At 40.2% G+C, this 14,586-nt stretch overlaps 2 protein-coding genes across 8 annotated transcripts in view; one reads left to right on the top strand and one right to left on the bottom strand.

Annotated features, from left to right (window-relative positions):
* ckap5 (cytoskeleton associated protein 5) overlaps positions 1-7,014 on the top strand; it is a 38,940-nt gene extending 31,926 nt beyond the window's left edge. For 3 of the 4 annotated variants that reach the window (XM_046849130.1, XM_046849127.1, XM_046849129.1), the window contains 8 exons: positions 110-297; positions 561-636; positions 721-909; positions 1,480-1,617; positions 1,815-1,898; positions 2,040-2,199; positions 2,492-2,637; positions 3,043-3,961. In XM_046849130.1, the coding sequence (XP_046705086.1) occupies positions 110-297; positions 561-636; positions 721-909; positions 1,480-1,617; positions 1,815-1,898; positions 2,040-2,199; positions 2,492-2,637; positions 3,043-3,294 (1,233 nt within the window). In that variant the 3' untranslated portion in view covers positions 3,295-3,961. Of the gene's footprint in view, positions 1-109; positions 298-560; positions 637-720; positions 910-1,479; positions 1,618-1,814; positions 1,899-2,039; positions 2,200-2,491; positions 2,638-3,042; positions 3,962-6,852 lie in introns of those variants that run through there. The other variant, XM_046849128.1, reaches the window with a different exon arrangement.
* The window catches only part of ccdc135 (coiled-coil domain containing 135), a 23,113-nt gene continuing 12,715 nt past the window's right edge, over positions 4,189-14,586 (bottom strand). For 2 of the 4 annotated variants that reach the window (XM_046849132.1, XM_046849134.1), the window contains exons 3-19: positions 13,405-13,579; positions 13,108-13,233; positions 12,157-12,351; positions 11,897-12,058; positions 11,220-11,429; positions 10,933-11,053; positions 9,173-9,244; positions 8,935-9,063; positions 8,681-8,809; positions 7,078-7,286; positions 6,642-6,842; positions 6,299-6,412; positions 5,950-6,060; positions 5,614-5,808; positions 5,364-5,503; positions 4,420-4,550; positions 4,189-4,283 (exon numbers count right to left, since the gene is read on the bottom strand). In XM_046849132.1, coding sequence (XP_046705088.1) covers positions 4,454-4,550; positions 5,364-5,503; positions 5,614-5,808; positions 5,950-6,060; positions 6,299-6,412; positions 6,642-6,842; positions 7,078-7,286; positions 8,681-8,809; positions 8,935-9,063; positions 9,173-9,244; positions 10,933-11,053; positions 11,220-11,429; positions 11,897-12,058; positions 12,157-12,351; positions 13,108-13,233; positions 13,405-13,579 — 2,386 coding nt within the window. In that variant the 3' untranslated portion in view covers positions 4,189-4,283; positions 4,420-4,453. The remainder of the gene's footprint in view (positions 4,284-4,419; positions 4,551-5,363; positions 5,504-5,613; positions 5,809-5,949; positions 6,061-6,298; positions 6,413-6,641; positions 6,843-7,077; positions 7,287-8,680; positions 8,810-8,934; positions 9,064-9,172; positions 9,245-10,932; positions 11,054-11,219; positions 11,430-11,896; positions 12,059-12,156; positions 12,352-13,107; positions 13,234-13,404; positions 13,580-14,586) is intronic. The other 2 variants (XM_046849131.1, XM_046849135.1) reach the window with 2 other exon arrangements.

Below are 14,586 nucleotides of genomic sequence, written 5' to 3'. Positions count from 1 at the left end.
TAAACTCTTATAGCACAGTATAACTGACTCAGGAGGACACGGGGTACTTATTTCTGATAACAGTAACTATTATTTCAGACCAGTGCTTAGTGAACGTGTGTGTCTTTAGTTGTTCTCTATGGAGAGTCTGGCACGGGAGGCATCGATGGGTGTGCTTAAGGATCTGATGCACGGCCTCATCACACTGATGCTGGACTCGCGGGTGGAGGACATCGAGGACGGCCAGCAGCTCATCCGATCAGTCAACTTGCTGGTGGTGCGAGTGCTGGAGAAGTCTGATCAAACCAACATCTTGAGGTGAGGGGAACAAAAATAAATGTAGCACCTAGCATAAAAAAAAAAACTTTCACACAAAAACGTACCACAAGGCTGTCATACACAATTCTAATTGGCCCGAAGGTGTTCATTAATGTTCTGTACCAGCTGCTCTGCCTTGGCACTTACTCAGTATTTTCTGTCCTGTTTATTCGATTTATTAAGTAGTTTTGGAAGGTGTCTGATTTTTAGAACAAATCTGTAACTTCTGGACTTTTGATTATGATATGTGTTGTGTATCGCAGTGCTCTACTGGTGCTGCTGCAGGACAGCCTGATCTCCACCGCAGGATCCCCCATGTTCTCCGAGCTCGTCATGAAGGTAACCATTTGCACATATAATAATCCTCTGTATGTGTGTGTGTGTGTACCTGTGTGTGATCTCTGTATACGCTTATCTATACAGTGTCTATGGAGAATGATCCGATTCCTGCCCGAGACCATTAACAGTATTAACCTGGACCGCATACTGCTGGACGTTCATAACTTCATGAAGGTTTTCCCTAAAGAGAAGCTGAAGCAGCTGAAGAGCGACGTGTCGCATCGCACCCTGAAAACCTTACTGCACACACTCTGCAAGCTCACTGGGGCCAAGGTATAAACACAGCCTTTGTGCGGTTTCATTGTAATATGTAGGAGATGTTCAGGTTCCCAGTACTACATCAGTATCAGGTTAACATGAGAAGTTCATAGTGTGTAGGGTAATGCACAATAAAGGTCGACCAATTTTCCCCAAAAAAATCCATACCTATAGTTTTTCCAGCTTCGGTTCCGCTGTCATTACGAGAGCGGCCTCTAGAGGCGAATCACTGATGTGACGTGCTGTCTGTTTTTACACACCAGGCTATATGTATTATTTATAATTTAATAAAACATTCATTCCTATTTTTTTCCTTTAGCACATTTTCATGATTCAGTAGGTGTTGTGTGGGGGTTTTTTTTGTTTGTTTTTTTTTTTTATCCATTTTTTAAAAATCGATTGATTTTATTGGTTATCAAACCAAGCTATCGGTAAAATCCACTATCGGTCGACCGCTGGTACACAATTTTCCATTTAGCATAGATAGTTATGTATTTATATTTTTATATTATAAGTTTCCAATGGATTTAAAGCAAAAATTGTTCCTCAATAGGAAATAATGTAATGTTTGCTGTGTTTAAACAGATACTGGACCATTTGTCCATGATCGAGAACCGAAACGAGTCCGAACTGGAGGCTCATCTGAGGCGGGTGGTGAAACATTCAGGAAATCTCTTCAGCGTCAAGTCGGACCAGAATTTTGAGAAAACAGCCTTACGATCAGTACGTCACCACGTGTATATATTAAACCCTTTATTTTGCATAAACTATTGGTTTTAATCTCAGCCCATTGAAGCTCATTCGTTTTAAAAAACCCCGGAACTGCATCACTGAAGCGAATTCAGGGTTTAATTTGTAAATTGAACATGTTTAAAGTGCAACTGTATGATTGTAACGCTCTCTCGACTTTCCCCTGACAGGATGATAAAGTGATCAAAGCGAAAGTGAGCGACATTCTCTCCGAGATCTTCAAAAAGATCGGCTCAAAAGAGAACACTAAAGAGGTGAGAGATCTTTACACTCTCGTGCTTCAAGTGTCAAGCAGTAAGAGCATGACATCCCCTCCCTCCCTCCCTCTCTCTCTCTCTCTCTCTCTCTCTCTCTCTCTCTCTCTCTCTCTCTCTCTCTCTCCCCCTTTCTTTTAGGGCTTGACGGAGCTCTACGAGTATAAGCAGAAGTATTCCGACGCTGACTTGGAGCCCTTCCTGAGAAACACATCTCAGTTTTTTCAGAGCTACGTCGAGCGCGGCCTCCGTATGATCGAGTCCGAGCGGGAGGGGAAAAGCCGGCTGCAGAGTTCCTCTGGTATATACACACACACAAGCTGATGATGCTACACTGTTTTCTTCACAGGTTCATATGCTACTGTATCATCTTTAATTAATATTTTTACTGTTCTAAAGCCGAGAGAGAGAGATACACACACACACACACACACACACACACACACACACACACACACACACACACACATATGGTTAAATCACTTTATCACCATGGATACTCCAAAGATGTCCGATTTGGAGTAATTGTTATTGTGCATCTCTTCTGCTCGCCTGTAAGATTTTGTTTGTTCACTCCTCTTGTCCTGATCCAGTGATTCCACAGCACAGCGTGGACACTGCGTACCCCTCCAACCACAGCTCCATGTCAGTCAGCAGTAACGGGGAGGATCTAAAACCTGCCGTTTACTACGAGAGACTCAAAATCCTCCGGCAGCGCCACGGACTCGAGAACTCGAAGGTTCGAATCACTATCAAATACTACCATATTTTTGGGCTTTGATCTTTTCACAAGAGTGGATGGATGTGATGAAAAATTAGTGTGTGGCCAGTTTTACTTTACACCGATGAGGTGAGCAGCTGAAGTACGTGTTTGAGTTTTGCTTTTGAGCTCACCAAAGACCTTCAACCCTCAACTGGTCAGTATAAATGAAAGAACTGTAAGTTGCTGTAATTGTAAGGGTTGCCAAATGGTGTAAATATAAATGCAGTGTGCATCCCAGCTTCATTAATCAACACTTCTTCGATTGACCAGTCAATCCTTTATTTTTTTTTAATTTTATCTAATGTAAGATTTTGTTTGGAAATAGTTGTAGTGATGTGAATGTAAACCCCCACAAAAGTCGAATTTTCTTTTCATCCTTAGCAACAGCAGCAGCAGCAACAGCAGCAGCAGCAGGAAGATGAGCGTCCCCTGTCCTCCCTGCTCTCCAGGCCTCCCCTGGCCTCCTCCACAGACATGCTTCACAGCAAGCTGTCGCAGCTGAAGGAGTCGCGTGAGTCGCAGCTACAGCAAGAGCAGTCGCGCTCACACAGCCCGGGCCGCGCCTCCTCACCTGCCTCTAACCTCGACGACCTCAAAAAGAGGCTCGAGCGCATCAAGAGTAACCGCCAATAGAGACGAGCTCACACACACACACACACACACACACACACACACACCACTCCCATTTCCCCTCCTCTTGCATCTAGTGAATTACAGCTAGCTAAACCGCTAACCTCTGCTGAATCGCGCTAGTTTTTCTCACCACTGCTCTGAGCTCGGACATTTTTTCAGGTCTGGTTTATGTATAGATTAACATATTGAAAAGAAAAAAAATCAATAAAACCACAGGTTTTTTGTATAATATGAAGTAAACTGCTTTTTTTTTTTTTTTTGCTTAAGTATTGTGCACATCTGTTTCAGGTTTTTTGTTGTTGTTGTTGTTGTATATACTGACGGTTGTTAACCACTCCAGGTTTTCCTGTGTCATGTTTAGGGGTTACAGTAGATGTGCAAATGTGCTGTAATATGTGTTCCCTGGAGATGTCCAGACTTCCTCGCTTGTCTTTTTTTTTTTTTTTTTTTTTCTATTATTTAAACATTTTAGGCAAATTCCTGTCTCTCCAGGTCTCCACCAGGATTGCGATTAGCGTTCGCCAGTTTTCTGCCACTGAAGGATTTTTGTTCTCTTACGTAATTTATGGAGCATGGCATGAAGTACTTGATGTGACTTGTAAATAGTTTGCATTAATAAGCCCTGTTTAATTATTAATAATAAATGACTTTTTTTTGTTTATTAATATTCCGACATCTTGCACTTGGGAGCAGAATGTTGGCAATTCTGATGCATCTTTTTTTCTTTTCTTTTTTTTTGTATTTCATTCAAGTAGTGTTGTTAAGTTTAAGTGTATAATCTATAGTGAAAATGGCAATAAAGATTTTTTTTATATAATATAACAAACTAGAAGATGACTTTAGATCGTTTGGATTATTTTATGCTGCAAAAACAAACAAAAAAGAACAAAACCATTAGTGTATCTGATGCACTTTATTCCGGGGATGAGATTTCCTCCTCCACAGAGTCGGAGTGAGCAGAAATGATGCACAATGCTAATAGAATAAATCTGAAAAACACCACAAAAAAAAATTCTTTACTGCATGTGCAAAGCTGAACATGATCAGTTTTTGTTGAATTGGAAAAAATAGGATTATTTGAATGTGTGGACACGTTAGATAATGTTGAATGGCTCAAATACGGACCAGTATCCTAGTGGAACTGAATCAGGCTGCACTTTTAGTTCTGGGGTGTGACCAGGTGCAGCATCAGTCTGGAGTCTTTTCTCAGCCTCTTGTTCAGGGACACATACTTCTGTGGACTGCTGTCCTTGTGTCTACAAAGAACAAAAAAATAAAACCCACTATTAATCACAGTCGAGCTACACAGCTTTCTGAAGCTAATGTTAAACAATATACGGAAAACTTATTTTATCCTGGCTTCATTTTTACTCTCCATATACAGTGTGTGTGTGTGTGTGTGTGTGTGTGTATATACAAAAAATATCTGGCCAAAAGTATTGGGACACCTAACTTTTTTTTTTTTTTTTCTCCCCATATGTGGTTCTTCTCCAAACTGTTACACAAAGCTACACACAATTGTACAGGAAGTCTTTGGATGTGCTGTAATAAAATTTAGTGTTCACCTAACCTTGAAAACCCAAACCTGTTCCGGCATGACAATGCCCCTGTGCACATGAAGATCTGCTTTACATGGAGAGAAAGATCTAAAGTGTCCTGAGACCTTTCGGATGAATGTGAATTCTGACTGCACCCCAGGTCTCCTCACATCACCTTCATCAGCACCTGACTTTACTAACACCCCTTATGGCAGATAATCACAAATACACTCCAAAATCTACATCTTCCCAGCGGAGTGGAGGTTATTAATGTGGAATGCTATGCTCAAAAAAAAGAGCACATGCCATACTTATGCTCATAATTCTATTACAGTGTTGACTTGGAGACGGCTTTCATTCAAATGTATTCTAATAATTAAATTGCAAAATAAGTCAAAATCCGAGGAAACACACAGAAAAACATGCTGTGGTGAAGCACGTAATAACTAGAACCCCGACCACTAGATTGTCTAGAAAACAGTCTTGTTCTGGACTAGCAGTGTGATTGAGGTAAAGATGAACTGTGTGTACCGGCTGAGACGCAGCTGCAGAATTCTGATCCTGAACATGGCTTCTGAGCAGTAGGCCAAATACTCTTCCTCGTCCTGTTTGGTCAAGTTGAACCGGTTCTTCTGGTACCAATGCTGCTTCTGCTGGAGCTCCTCGGTTTCCTACGCTCACACACACAGACACACAGTGAAGGTCAGTCAGAGCGTTAGAAGCACGGCTTTGGAATGTATTTCTGGACCACTATTATTAAAAACTAAAAAATCCCTGTCACCTTTTCATATCGAGCTTGAATGCGGTTGGCCATGTCTACAGATCTTTGCTTTAGATGTTCGAGACAGTTCGCATGGATCTGCACCGCCTGCTGCTTGGTCAGGGTCTCCGGGTCGCCCCACTGAGCCAGGAATGAAGCCAAGATGTCCAAATTCTTGAATTCTTTCTTCTGTTGCTTCTCTTGGGCCAGTTGTTTCTACAGTACAAAAAAATTAGCATTAATGGCAAAGCTTGAGAACTGAGTTATTTCACAATGCTGGGTCGAATGATCTCATTGGAGATCTTGGAGGTCGGTACAGAAATGGCTGGTTAACTTGTCGCTGATCGTTCGCCTCACCTGAGTTTCCACATGCTGGCGTGCCTTCTCATTCCTGGCCATGTCATAAAAGGAGATCTTCATCTCAATGTCACTTTCCTCCTGGTCTCTTACCTCAAGGATGTCCCTCACCTTACAAACACACACAAATAAATATATATATAGATCTATCTCACAAAAGTGAGTACACCCCTCACATTTCAGCTACCATTTTGAGTACATCTTCTCAAGGGACAATACCATGTTCACACATTTGCATGGTTCTGTCAAACATGATACAGCTGTTATCACTTAGGGTGCACATCGATCACTTTTATGCCATCCCCTATATATTAATATAAAAAAAAAAAAAAAATGTCTCTATTATTACTTCTTTCTCAGAGGCCTTGATACTGGTTAACGTTTTCTCCTCCATCTCCATTAGTAACTCAAAGGTCTGGTGCATGTTCAGTTTCGGAGAGTTTTTTTCAAGCAGATCTGTCACCTGCCATGTACAATGAAAAGAAGAGAATGAAAACGATTCAAGCTCCACTCGAATGAAAAGTAAAACTAAAATAGACATGGATACTTTTTTTTTTTTTACTTTCTAAGCAGTCTTGAAAAAGTCAAATCATGCAAATAAACCAAGCAACAAAAAGTATACTTCTATTGTAAATAATAAAATGGCCACTAGAGGGCAGATAAGTGTTGTTTTTTAGGTTGTTCACTCAAACCTGAAAGCTGGAGCACATCTTGTCTGAAATTGGGTCATCAGGTTTGGAAGGTTTTTCAAAGATGTCAAAATTTGGAGTGATTCTGTCGTCCTCTAGATGATACATAACCTCGATTTTATTCTGCGAAATCTGGAATATTAGCTCGGCCACATCACTGCTGGCTGGTTTGGATTGATCTCTATGGAATTTCACTACAATTTTCTGCTCATAAACACACACACACACACACACACACACACACATGCACACATATTATTGCCATAGTTCCATTAGGATCCATTAGGTAGCTATGGTGTGTTAATGTTGCTTGCTAATGCCATGCTAAAGTGGTTAATGTTACACCGTAAAGAAAATATTGGTGACTGGTGTGTAGGTCTGTAACAGGTAAAAGGTTGCAGTACTTTACAGTGTGTGGGGGTGTGTGTTCTACGGAAACCTGAATGGGTCGCTGAACTCCATGTTTTTGTGCCAGCTCCAAAGGTCTGTAAATGACGTGTCGATAATAGAGAAAGTCCAGGCGGCCGTGAAACGTCTCGGTCATCTCCTCATGTGTTTTGAGTCTAGTGACCAAGTTGTCATCTCGTATTTTACTGTAGAACTCCATGAAACGCTCAGTCTCAGGGACCTGGAGATTGTACCTGTGAGCTGCACAGAGACGAAAATCTCAGCTCAAATCTCAGTAATGAGCTTTAAACTCTAAAATGTAAATAAATACTAAAAAAACTGTGTGTTACTGTGTGTTACTGTGTGTAACGTGTCTTTCGTTAAAGCCTGTGTAAAGTTCATTAGTGTAGACTGCGGCTTATCGACAGGCTCGGCTTATTTATGTTAAAAATTCAGTGGGTGCGGCTTAAATATGCGCTTTATAGTCCGGATATTATGGTAGTTGTTTGGTTAATTGGTTGTTAGATGGAGTAATAAATGGTTGGATGGACAGATAGGAGAACAGATTGTTTGACTAAGAGACAGAGATGGACGAAGTGCACAAACCATGTACTTGAGTTAAAGTAGAGATACACTCGGTAAAGTAAAAGTGTCCCTTTAAACTTTCATTTGAGTAAAAGTACCAAAGTATTTGCCTTCAAATGTATCCAAAGTGCTATGATTTATTATGGCTAGAATGTTCCTGTTATCATTTTTGCAAAGACTCTTTGCTTAATCAACTCAGTTTATGTGAAAAGACTCTTAACACACCAATCTATTAATAGAATTATATTAATAACTCAAACACTGATTGATTTCTATTCAAATGGTCAGGAGCCCAAAACCTTCTTTTTAACTACTTCACAAAAATCGTACAAATGAGGTCACGTGTGTTGTGGTGAGTTTGGAGTTTCTTCATCATTTATTCCTCCCTAAATGTTCTGCTTGATGTTGAACTGACGCTGAACTGTATGTTGGTGATCAGTAGAAAGAATCAAGCGCCAATCAAAACAAGTTCAAAACAGCGTTACACTGATTGGTGGCTTGCTGCGTGTTTGATCAGTTACTTTTTATCCTCATAAATAACAGAACGAAAAGAATAAAGAACGACTGATTTTACAAAATGTGGAGTAGAAAGTAAGAAATTTTACTTTGAAATGTAGTAAAAATGGAAACACCTCAGTAAAATACAGATACACGGAAAAACTACTTAAGTACTGTAACAAATGACATTTACTTTGCTACTGTCCACCACTGCTAAGAGACGGATCGATGAATGGATGTTGGACAATTAGATGAACAGGCACTTGGAAAGACTGATTAATGGATGGATGAATGGAAATGATGGATGTACAGATCAGATCGGGTGTAATCAAATCTTCCTAAATATTATTCATATCCTAGCTGTTAACTGATAAACAGAGTGAGACACTTTTCAGCATGTATGTCCTCCCTGTTATTAGTTTCATTAAAATTTTAAGCATGAATTATAATAATTAATAATTAGTCATCAGTAAATTAATAATTATTAATAATATTATTATTATATGAGTCATATCAATGATAGTAACTGAGTGTAACGCCCTCTGTTTACATAAATAAAGGAATAAATGTACTTTTTAGACAGAAGCTCTTTCCTGGTGAGAAATGCTCGGTAGTGACATTGGAAGCTTTCTTCAGTTCCCTCTCCTGGAGTTTATCCTGTCGGCTTTTATACCACTCCTTCACTGTGTTGGGCTGAGTGTCTTCACATTGCACAAAAGGAAAGATAAAGGATGAATGAAAAGAAACAAAAAAAGATCAACCATTGACTGAAGAATTTATGCACATTTTGGAAAAATAGAACCAATTTATTATTTTTTTAACTCACATTCCAGGTCATCGTAAGTAGTCAGTCTTGTGACTAATCCATCTTTCAGAAGGTAAGGGGAAAATCTCTCCAGCGTGGCCTTCCTGTAACGGATAAGCTTCGACCCACCAGGGAAACGACTTTCCATATCTTTAAATGCAAACAGTAAACGCCAAAGGTCAAAGAGGTCACTCCATCGCACGACATGTTCTATAGGACTGACCGGGTGTGCTGAGGTTATTAAAGGTCAAAAAGTTACCTTCTTCTGAGATGTGGATTTGTGTAACCCAAGACCGGGGCATCTTAAAAAGATCAAGCTCTTCTGTCTCCTGCAGAAAATAAAACCCAAAATGATCATTAAAAAGGATCATTGGTTTTACATTAACAAATTATACAGTCATAAGTCATAAGAAACTAAAATTTATTTAGGACTGTTTAAGACAAGTTAGTGGGTTTTTTGTTTTTTTAAATTGTATTTATTTGTGTATTATATGAAATTTGAGAAATCCTAAGACTGCATCAGCCCCCAGTACAATTGTAATATTATTAGCCTTATTATTATTATTATTATTATTATTATTATTATTATTACTACTACAATATAGTGGGCTGTTGGAACCACAAAGAACCTCAAATAAACAATTTGTCTGATCACAGGCTCCAGGGACTCCAGTTCCCAGCAACCACCACAGTCTTCCAATATGGCCGACACAGAGGGCAACTCACAGTCAACACACTTCTCTACTTCTCTGAATTACTATTTAAGCATGTGTGCCCAATTTCCCGCACCATTATATAAAAGAGAATTCCTCTTCCATCTCTTTTTAAAGTAGCGTTCTCAGTGACTTATCGAAAAACTTATCGAGCCGTTTGTACCTTGGATCTCTTAAACCCCACTAACTTGCCTATTGTTTTTGCTCCTATGGATTCCTAAATCAACTGACGTTTGCTTGTTTGTTGATGATTTTCACCTTACAATTTGGAATGATCTGCTCTGCTTATTAAATTGATTACTTTATCTGCACTTGCATCTGCTTCCATGCGTTGCTAATTATGTGACAGTGCAAAGATAAAGGTGCTTTTTGCTTTTCATATGTACATTACAGCACAGCAAAATTCTTTCTTTAGGATGTTAGAAGTGCAGAGTCAGCACCACTGAAAAACAGAGGGTTAAGGGCCTTGCTAAAAGGCCCACGAGTGGCCCACATAGGCTACATCTCTACTAATCTGGATACATTTTAAAAACTTTGTTTTCGTCTAAAAACGCTGCGTCTGCACACTATCGTTTTTGAACGTTTCCCAAAAGTTCCTCCTCCAAACTGAAACGGCGCATGAGCAAAACCTAAGATGCTTCGACCTGCACCATTTCCGGCTGGAATTTATTTACTTTCCGGCTCTTTGAAATGTCGTAGCAATGACTAAAAATGTGTCGTTTCAAAAACTGTGTTTTCATATTCATCCACTTTGGAGCGCGGTTTCAAAAAGCTATAATTTCGTCAAAACGGAGAGAAATTTTTTTTTTTTTTTTTAGTAAAAACATTTAGTATCATTATTTGATGCTCCTATGGAACATTTTTGACATTTACTTTTCTGGCATTTGGCAGACACCCTTATCCAGAGCGACTCACAACTAAGCAGTTATGGTTTAAGGGCCTTGCTCAAGGGCCCACCAGTGGTAATTGTCGGTGCTGTGATTTGAACTTGTGACCGTCGGATTCAGAGTCCATGTCTTAACCACTGAGCTATCATCTACCTTCTGACATTCTTGAAGATCAGTTTTGAGTATCTTTGTCTAATTCTATTTAAAACAGATTAAACTGGAATGTTCTGGATGCATGATGCACTGTCGCTCCTGATCTTAGGTTAATTAGTGAATAATGATAATCATGTACAAGAAATATGTTTTAGATCTCTTCTAATACAGCCATAAATACATTTAGAGCGTAATCCTGTCTGAATAAAGAGCCGGTGTTGAGTACACGCTATGAATGAAAGGTGTGTGAAGGACAATATTCTTTACATCATCTTGCTCGTCTTGTTCTTCATCCTCTATGTCAGGACTGGCAACTGATGAACTGCTACTTGGGCCACACAACATGTACTCCCATGTTAGATCATCTCGCAGGTCAAATGTCATCCCCTGAAAGACACACAGCCAAAAACAAAAACCAGATGAAATGTAATCATGACGTGGAATAAAAATAGAAAATAACTTTAAACAATGCAGTTAAAACAAAATGTAATTCCTTTTACAAATCGCATTAAACACGTCAGTCACTGTACACACACTAACCACACATACTGACCGTACAACCGGAGCGGCAGTCCTGCATGTTGACCCAGTAGTTTTCATGGTTCCAGATGCTCTCGATGCCGAGGAAACATGAGCTGGATGTAGGAAAGCTCTGGCCAGAGAGCGGGTCGATGAAGAAGTTCTTTGATATGTCACGTTTCCCTGCTAGAACCAGAACCCAGCTGTGAACCCGTTGGCCATGTAGTGGATCTGAGGGACGGTCCTGCTCATGCGGGAAAAAAATCAAAATAAATCTGTTACATTTCTTATAACGTACAAAGCCAAAGCCATGACATAAACAATATTTCCAATAAAGCCACTAAGTAAAGCCACGTAACTTAGGGACCATCTGTATATGGAGACCGCTGCTAAGACAAAAGTGGGAAAAGATTCTACCCCACACTGGGATGACCTTTGCCTTTATCACGTCTATTATTTTCTAATATCAGGATGCTTACTTTTATGGCATTTGGGAAACGCCCTAATCCAAAGCGACTTATATTTATCTCATTTATAAATTCGAGAAAAAGGGCCTTGCTCAGGGATCCATGAATGACAGCTTGGTATAGCTTGGATTTGAACTCAGATCCAAAATCTAATGCCTTTACCACTAAGCGTCCACATCCCAGATGCTCCGTTATACAACACACAAACGTGCGAAACAGTCTGTTTGAGTCCCCTAAATCTGACCTCCTTTAGACTCTCAGCATTTTGCTGTTCGGCAAGCGGTGGGCGTCCCTCTTGCTGATTTTTCTCCTCCTGACGCTGCTTAAAGGTGCTTTTCAGTTCTCTTGCAGGTTTCACCCTGTACTTCTGCACTTCCTCCTCCTTCTCAGGTGACTTCCCTTTCACCTACACACAAATACCATGATACTTGATCTATTTCTCTGTAATGAAACGCACCATTTGATACGGTGCGGAAGTTCCAGTTTGATCACCTGATCACTCACCGTGTCCTGAGGTTTAATAAGTGGACATTCCTGGTGGCTCAGATCGATCAAGCACATCTCTTTGACTGCATAGCCGCTAACACAGAAGGCGTTGTAGCCTGCGCCTAGCAATAAACTGCAGAGCAAGGTGGAGTACTCGAAACATGTGCCTCTCCGGGTTTGCACCACCCACGTCGAAGAGCAGAGCTGCTTCGGCTAAAAAGATCACATATCAAACACGTGCTGTATACTGATAAATGTTGCTCTGCTATGACTCGTATATAGTCAGAAATAATCTGGACTCTCTGTAGAAATGTGAACTGGATATCTGGTGTACTTATACTGCCATACTTTTAGTATTTCGCAGGACAGACTTAATAAGTACAGCAGCAATTCTTTGGTGTACACCAGGGGGTCCCCAAACTATGGCCCGCCCCCACATCTGGAAACACCCTCTAACACTGCCAGGGACATATTTTGTATTTTTTTACACATATCACCTCTGTATTTGGTAATAAAGATTGGCTTTCAAACTTAAATTTCCCTTAGTTATTAACATTGCCTTATTATTTGTTAGTCACCCACCAACCATATGCATAATTAGATGTTTTGATTTCAATAACAATGAATATGATAAAAATGGCATAATAATAATAATGCTCTTTTAATAGGTTGTCTGCATGGTGCATAACAAAATAATCAAAACAATAAACTAATTTAGCATAAGAAGGCATAATAAATACATTAAATCATAATAAAATCTCCAAAATGACACTGGAAGTCACTGCGGCCGTCTCATTTTCCTGCTACAGACCGACCCGGCCCGCGATTAAAGAAAGGAAAAACAATGTGGCCCTCACTTGAAAAAGTTTGGGGAACCCTGGTGTACACTGTCAGGTGAGCTCATCCACTGATACATTGAAGAGATGTGGGCATTTTTGTGAAATATTTAGCAGCAGTAGTAGTTCTCACCACTTCAGTCAGACAATCCAAGCTCTCCAAAGTCAGAAAGTCGGCGATGAAACTGGCACATCCCTGCCAGTCATACACCTCGGGACAGGGTATAAGCGTACGCCGCAGCGTGGTGCTCACAAACTTCTGTTACAGTGAAACAAGAAAAGGAACAACGTTAGAAACCTGGTCTCAAGTGGAACAGAGATGCAGTGTTGTAAGGAGAGTGTTAAAACCATCTAGCTGCCATTTTTAATCCAAAATAGCAAAGAATAGAGTGTGTGGTTATTTAGTGACTTTTTGCTGTAAATACTTCACCTGCACTCCAACTTCATTGACTGGGAAGAGTAACAGTGGTTTGCGGTCGGGGTACAGGTAGGAGTACTGAGTGTGGAAGTTTTCCGCTATGGACAACATCAGCTTCTCTTCAGCCGAGTTCTCGCTATACGAGGGAGGACATTCAGACGGGTCTACTTTAGGCTTCGGCTCTGACCTGTAACAGTCGGTTTGGATCACTTGCATTTTTTTGCATTACGTTGTATTAAGTGTCAACTTCAGTTTGTTTATTTCTTGTTTATTGCCCCTAGCACAATAAGTCGAGCTACTACACTGTGGCTTACGAAGGCTTTCTTAAGTCTAATGTATTCGCTTTAGGTGCCATTTGTGATGTTTTAAAGTCTAAACGTTGCTCACATGTGGAGTAGCAGAGGATTCAATTCAATCTGTGGATAAGCCAGCGAAATTGCCCATGATCTCTGAATGGGAAAAGTCGGGATACTTTCTCTCCCCTGTCAATTACAACACTCGTTGCCATCTATGAGGTAGTTTAATGGTTAAGGCGTTGGACTTTGGATACAAAGCTCGTGGGCCCATGAGTAAGACCCCTAACCCCATAGCTGTTTAGTTGTATGAATGAGATAAATGTAAGTTGCTCTGGATAACGGCGTCTGCCTAAAATGCCATAAAGGTAAATGTGTGAGCCTAAATATGCAGAACAGGCCAGACAGTGTTACGCTGCTCTGTGGTGCATCATGAAGCAGTTAAAAAAAATACATTTGGCTGGCTTCATGTTTCTCAATGGAATGATGCTTGACCTTTCTCAGTGGCCCAGCAGTGGGAGCTTGGCAGTGCAGGGATTAGAACTCATGACCTTTTGAACAGAAATCCAACATTTTACACACAGGGCTATAATCCCCCCATTTGAGTTGGTAGACGGTGTACGACAGGGCAGAGCATCAGAATTAGAAGAAAAGGCGGCAGATTCTGAAAAATTTTAAAGAATCTGGATTCCTTAAAAAGGCTGTTATTTAAATAAAGCTAAGACTACTGTAGGTTTACAGCCCCGAAATGATCTCCAGTGAGCTAAAGGACAACACTGTCTAGTCTCCTAAGAAGGCAGAAAGACAGAAAAAGGCTAGTCATATATTCAAAACAGCGCAGTGAAATTCTTAATTCGAATATCCCAGCTTGTTAAAAAGTATATAATAGTCATAATACAGT

This window comes from Silurus meridionalis, chromosome 5 (assembly GCF_014805685.1).
Source record: "Silurus meridionalis isolate SWU-2019-XX chromosome 5, ASM1480568v1, whole genome shotgun sequence".
Classification (NCBI taxonomy): domain Eukaryota; kingdom Metazoa; phylum Chordata; class Actinopteri; order Siluriformes; family Siluridae; genus Silurus; species Silurus meridionalis.
The sequence above is the reverse complement of the archived record's forward strand: the minus strand, read 5'-3'. Positions and strand labels throughout refer to the sequence as shown.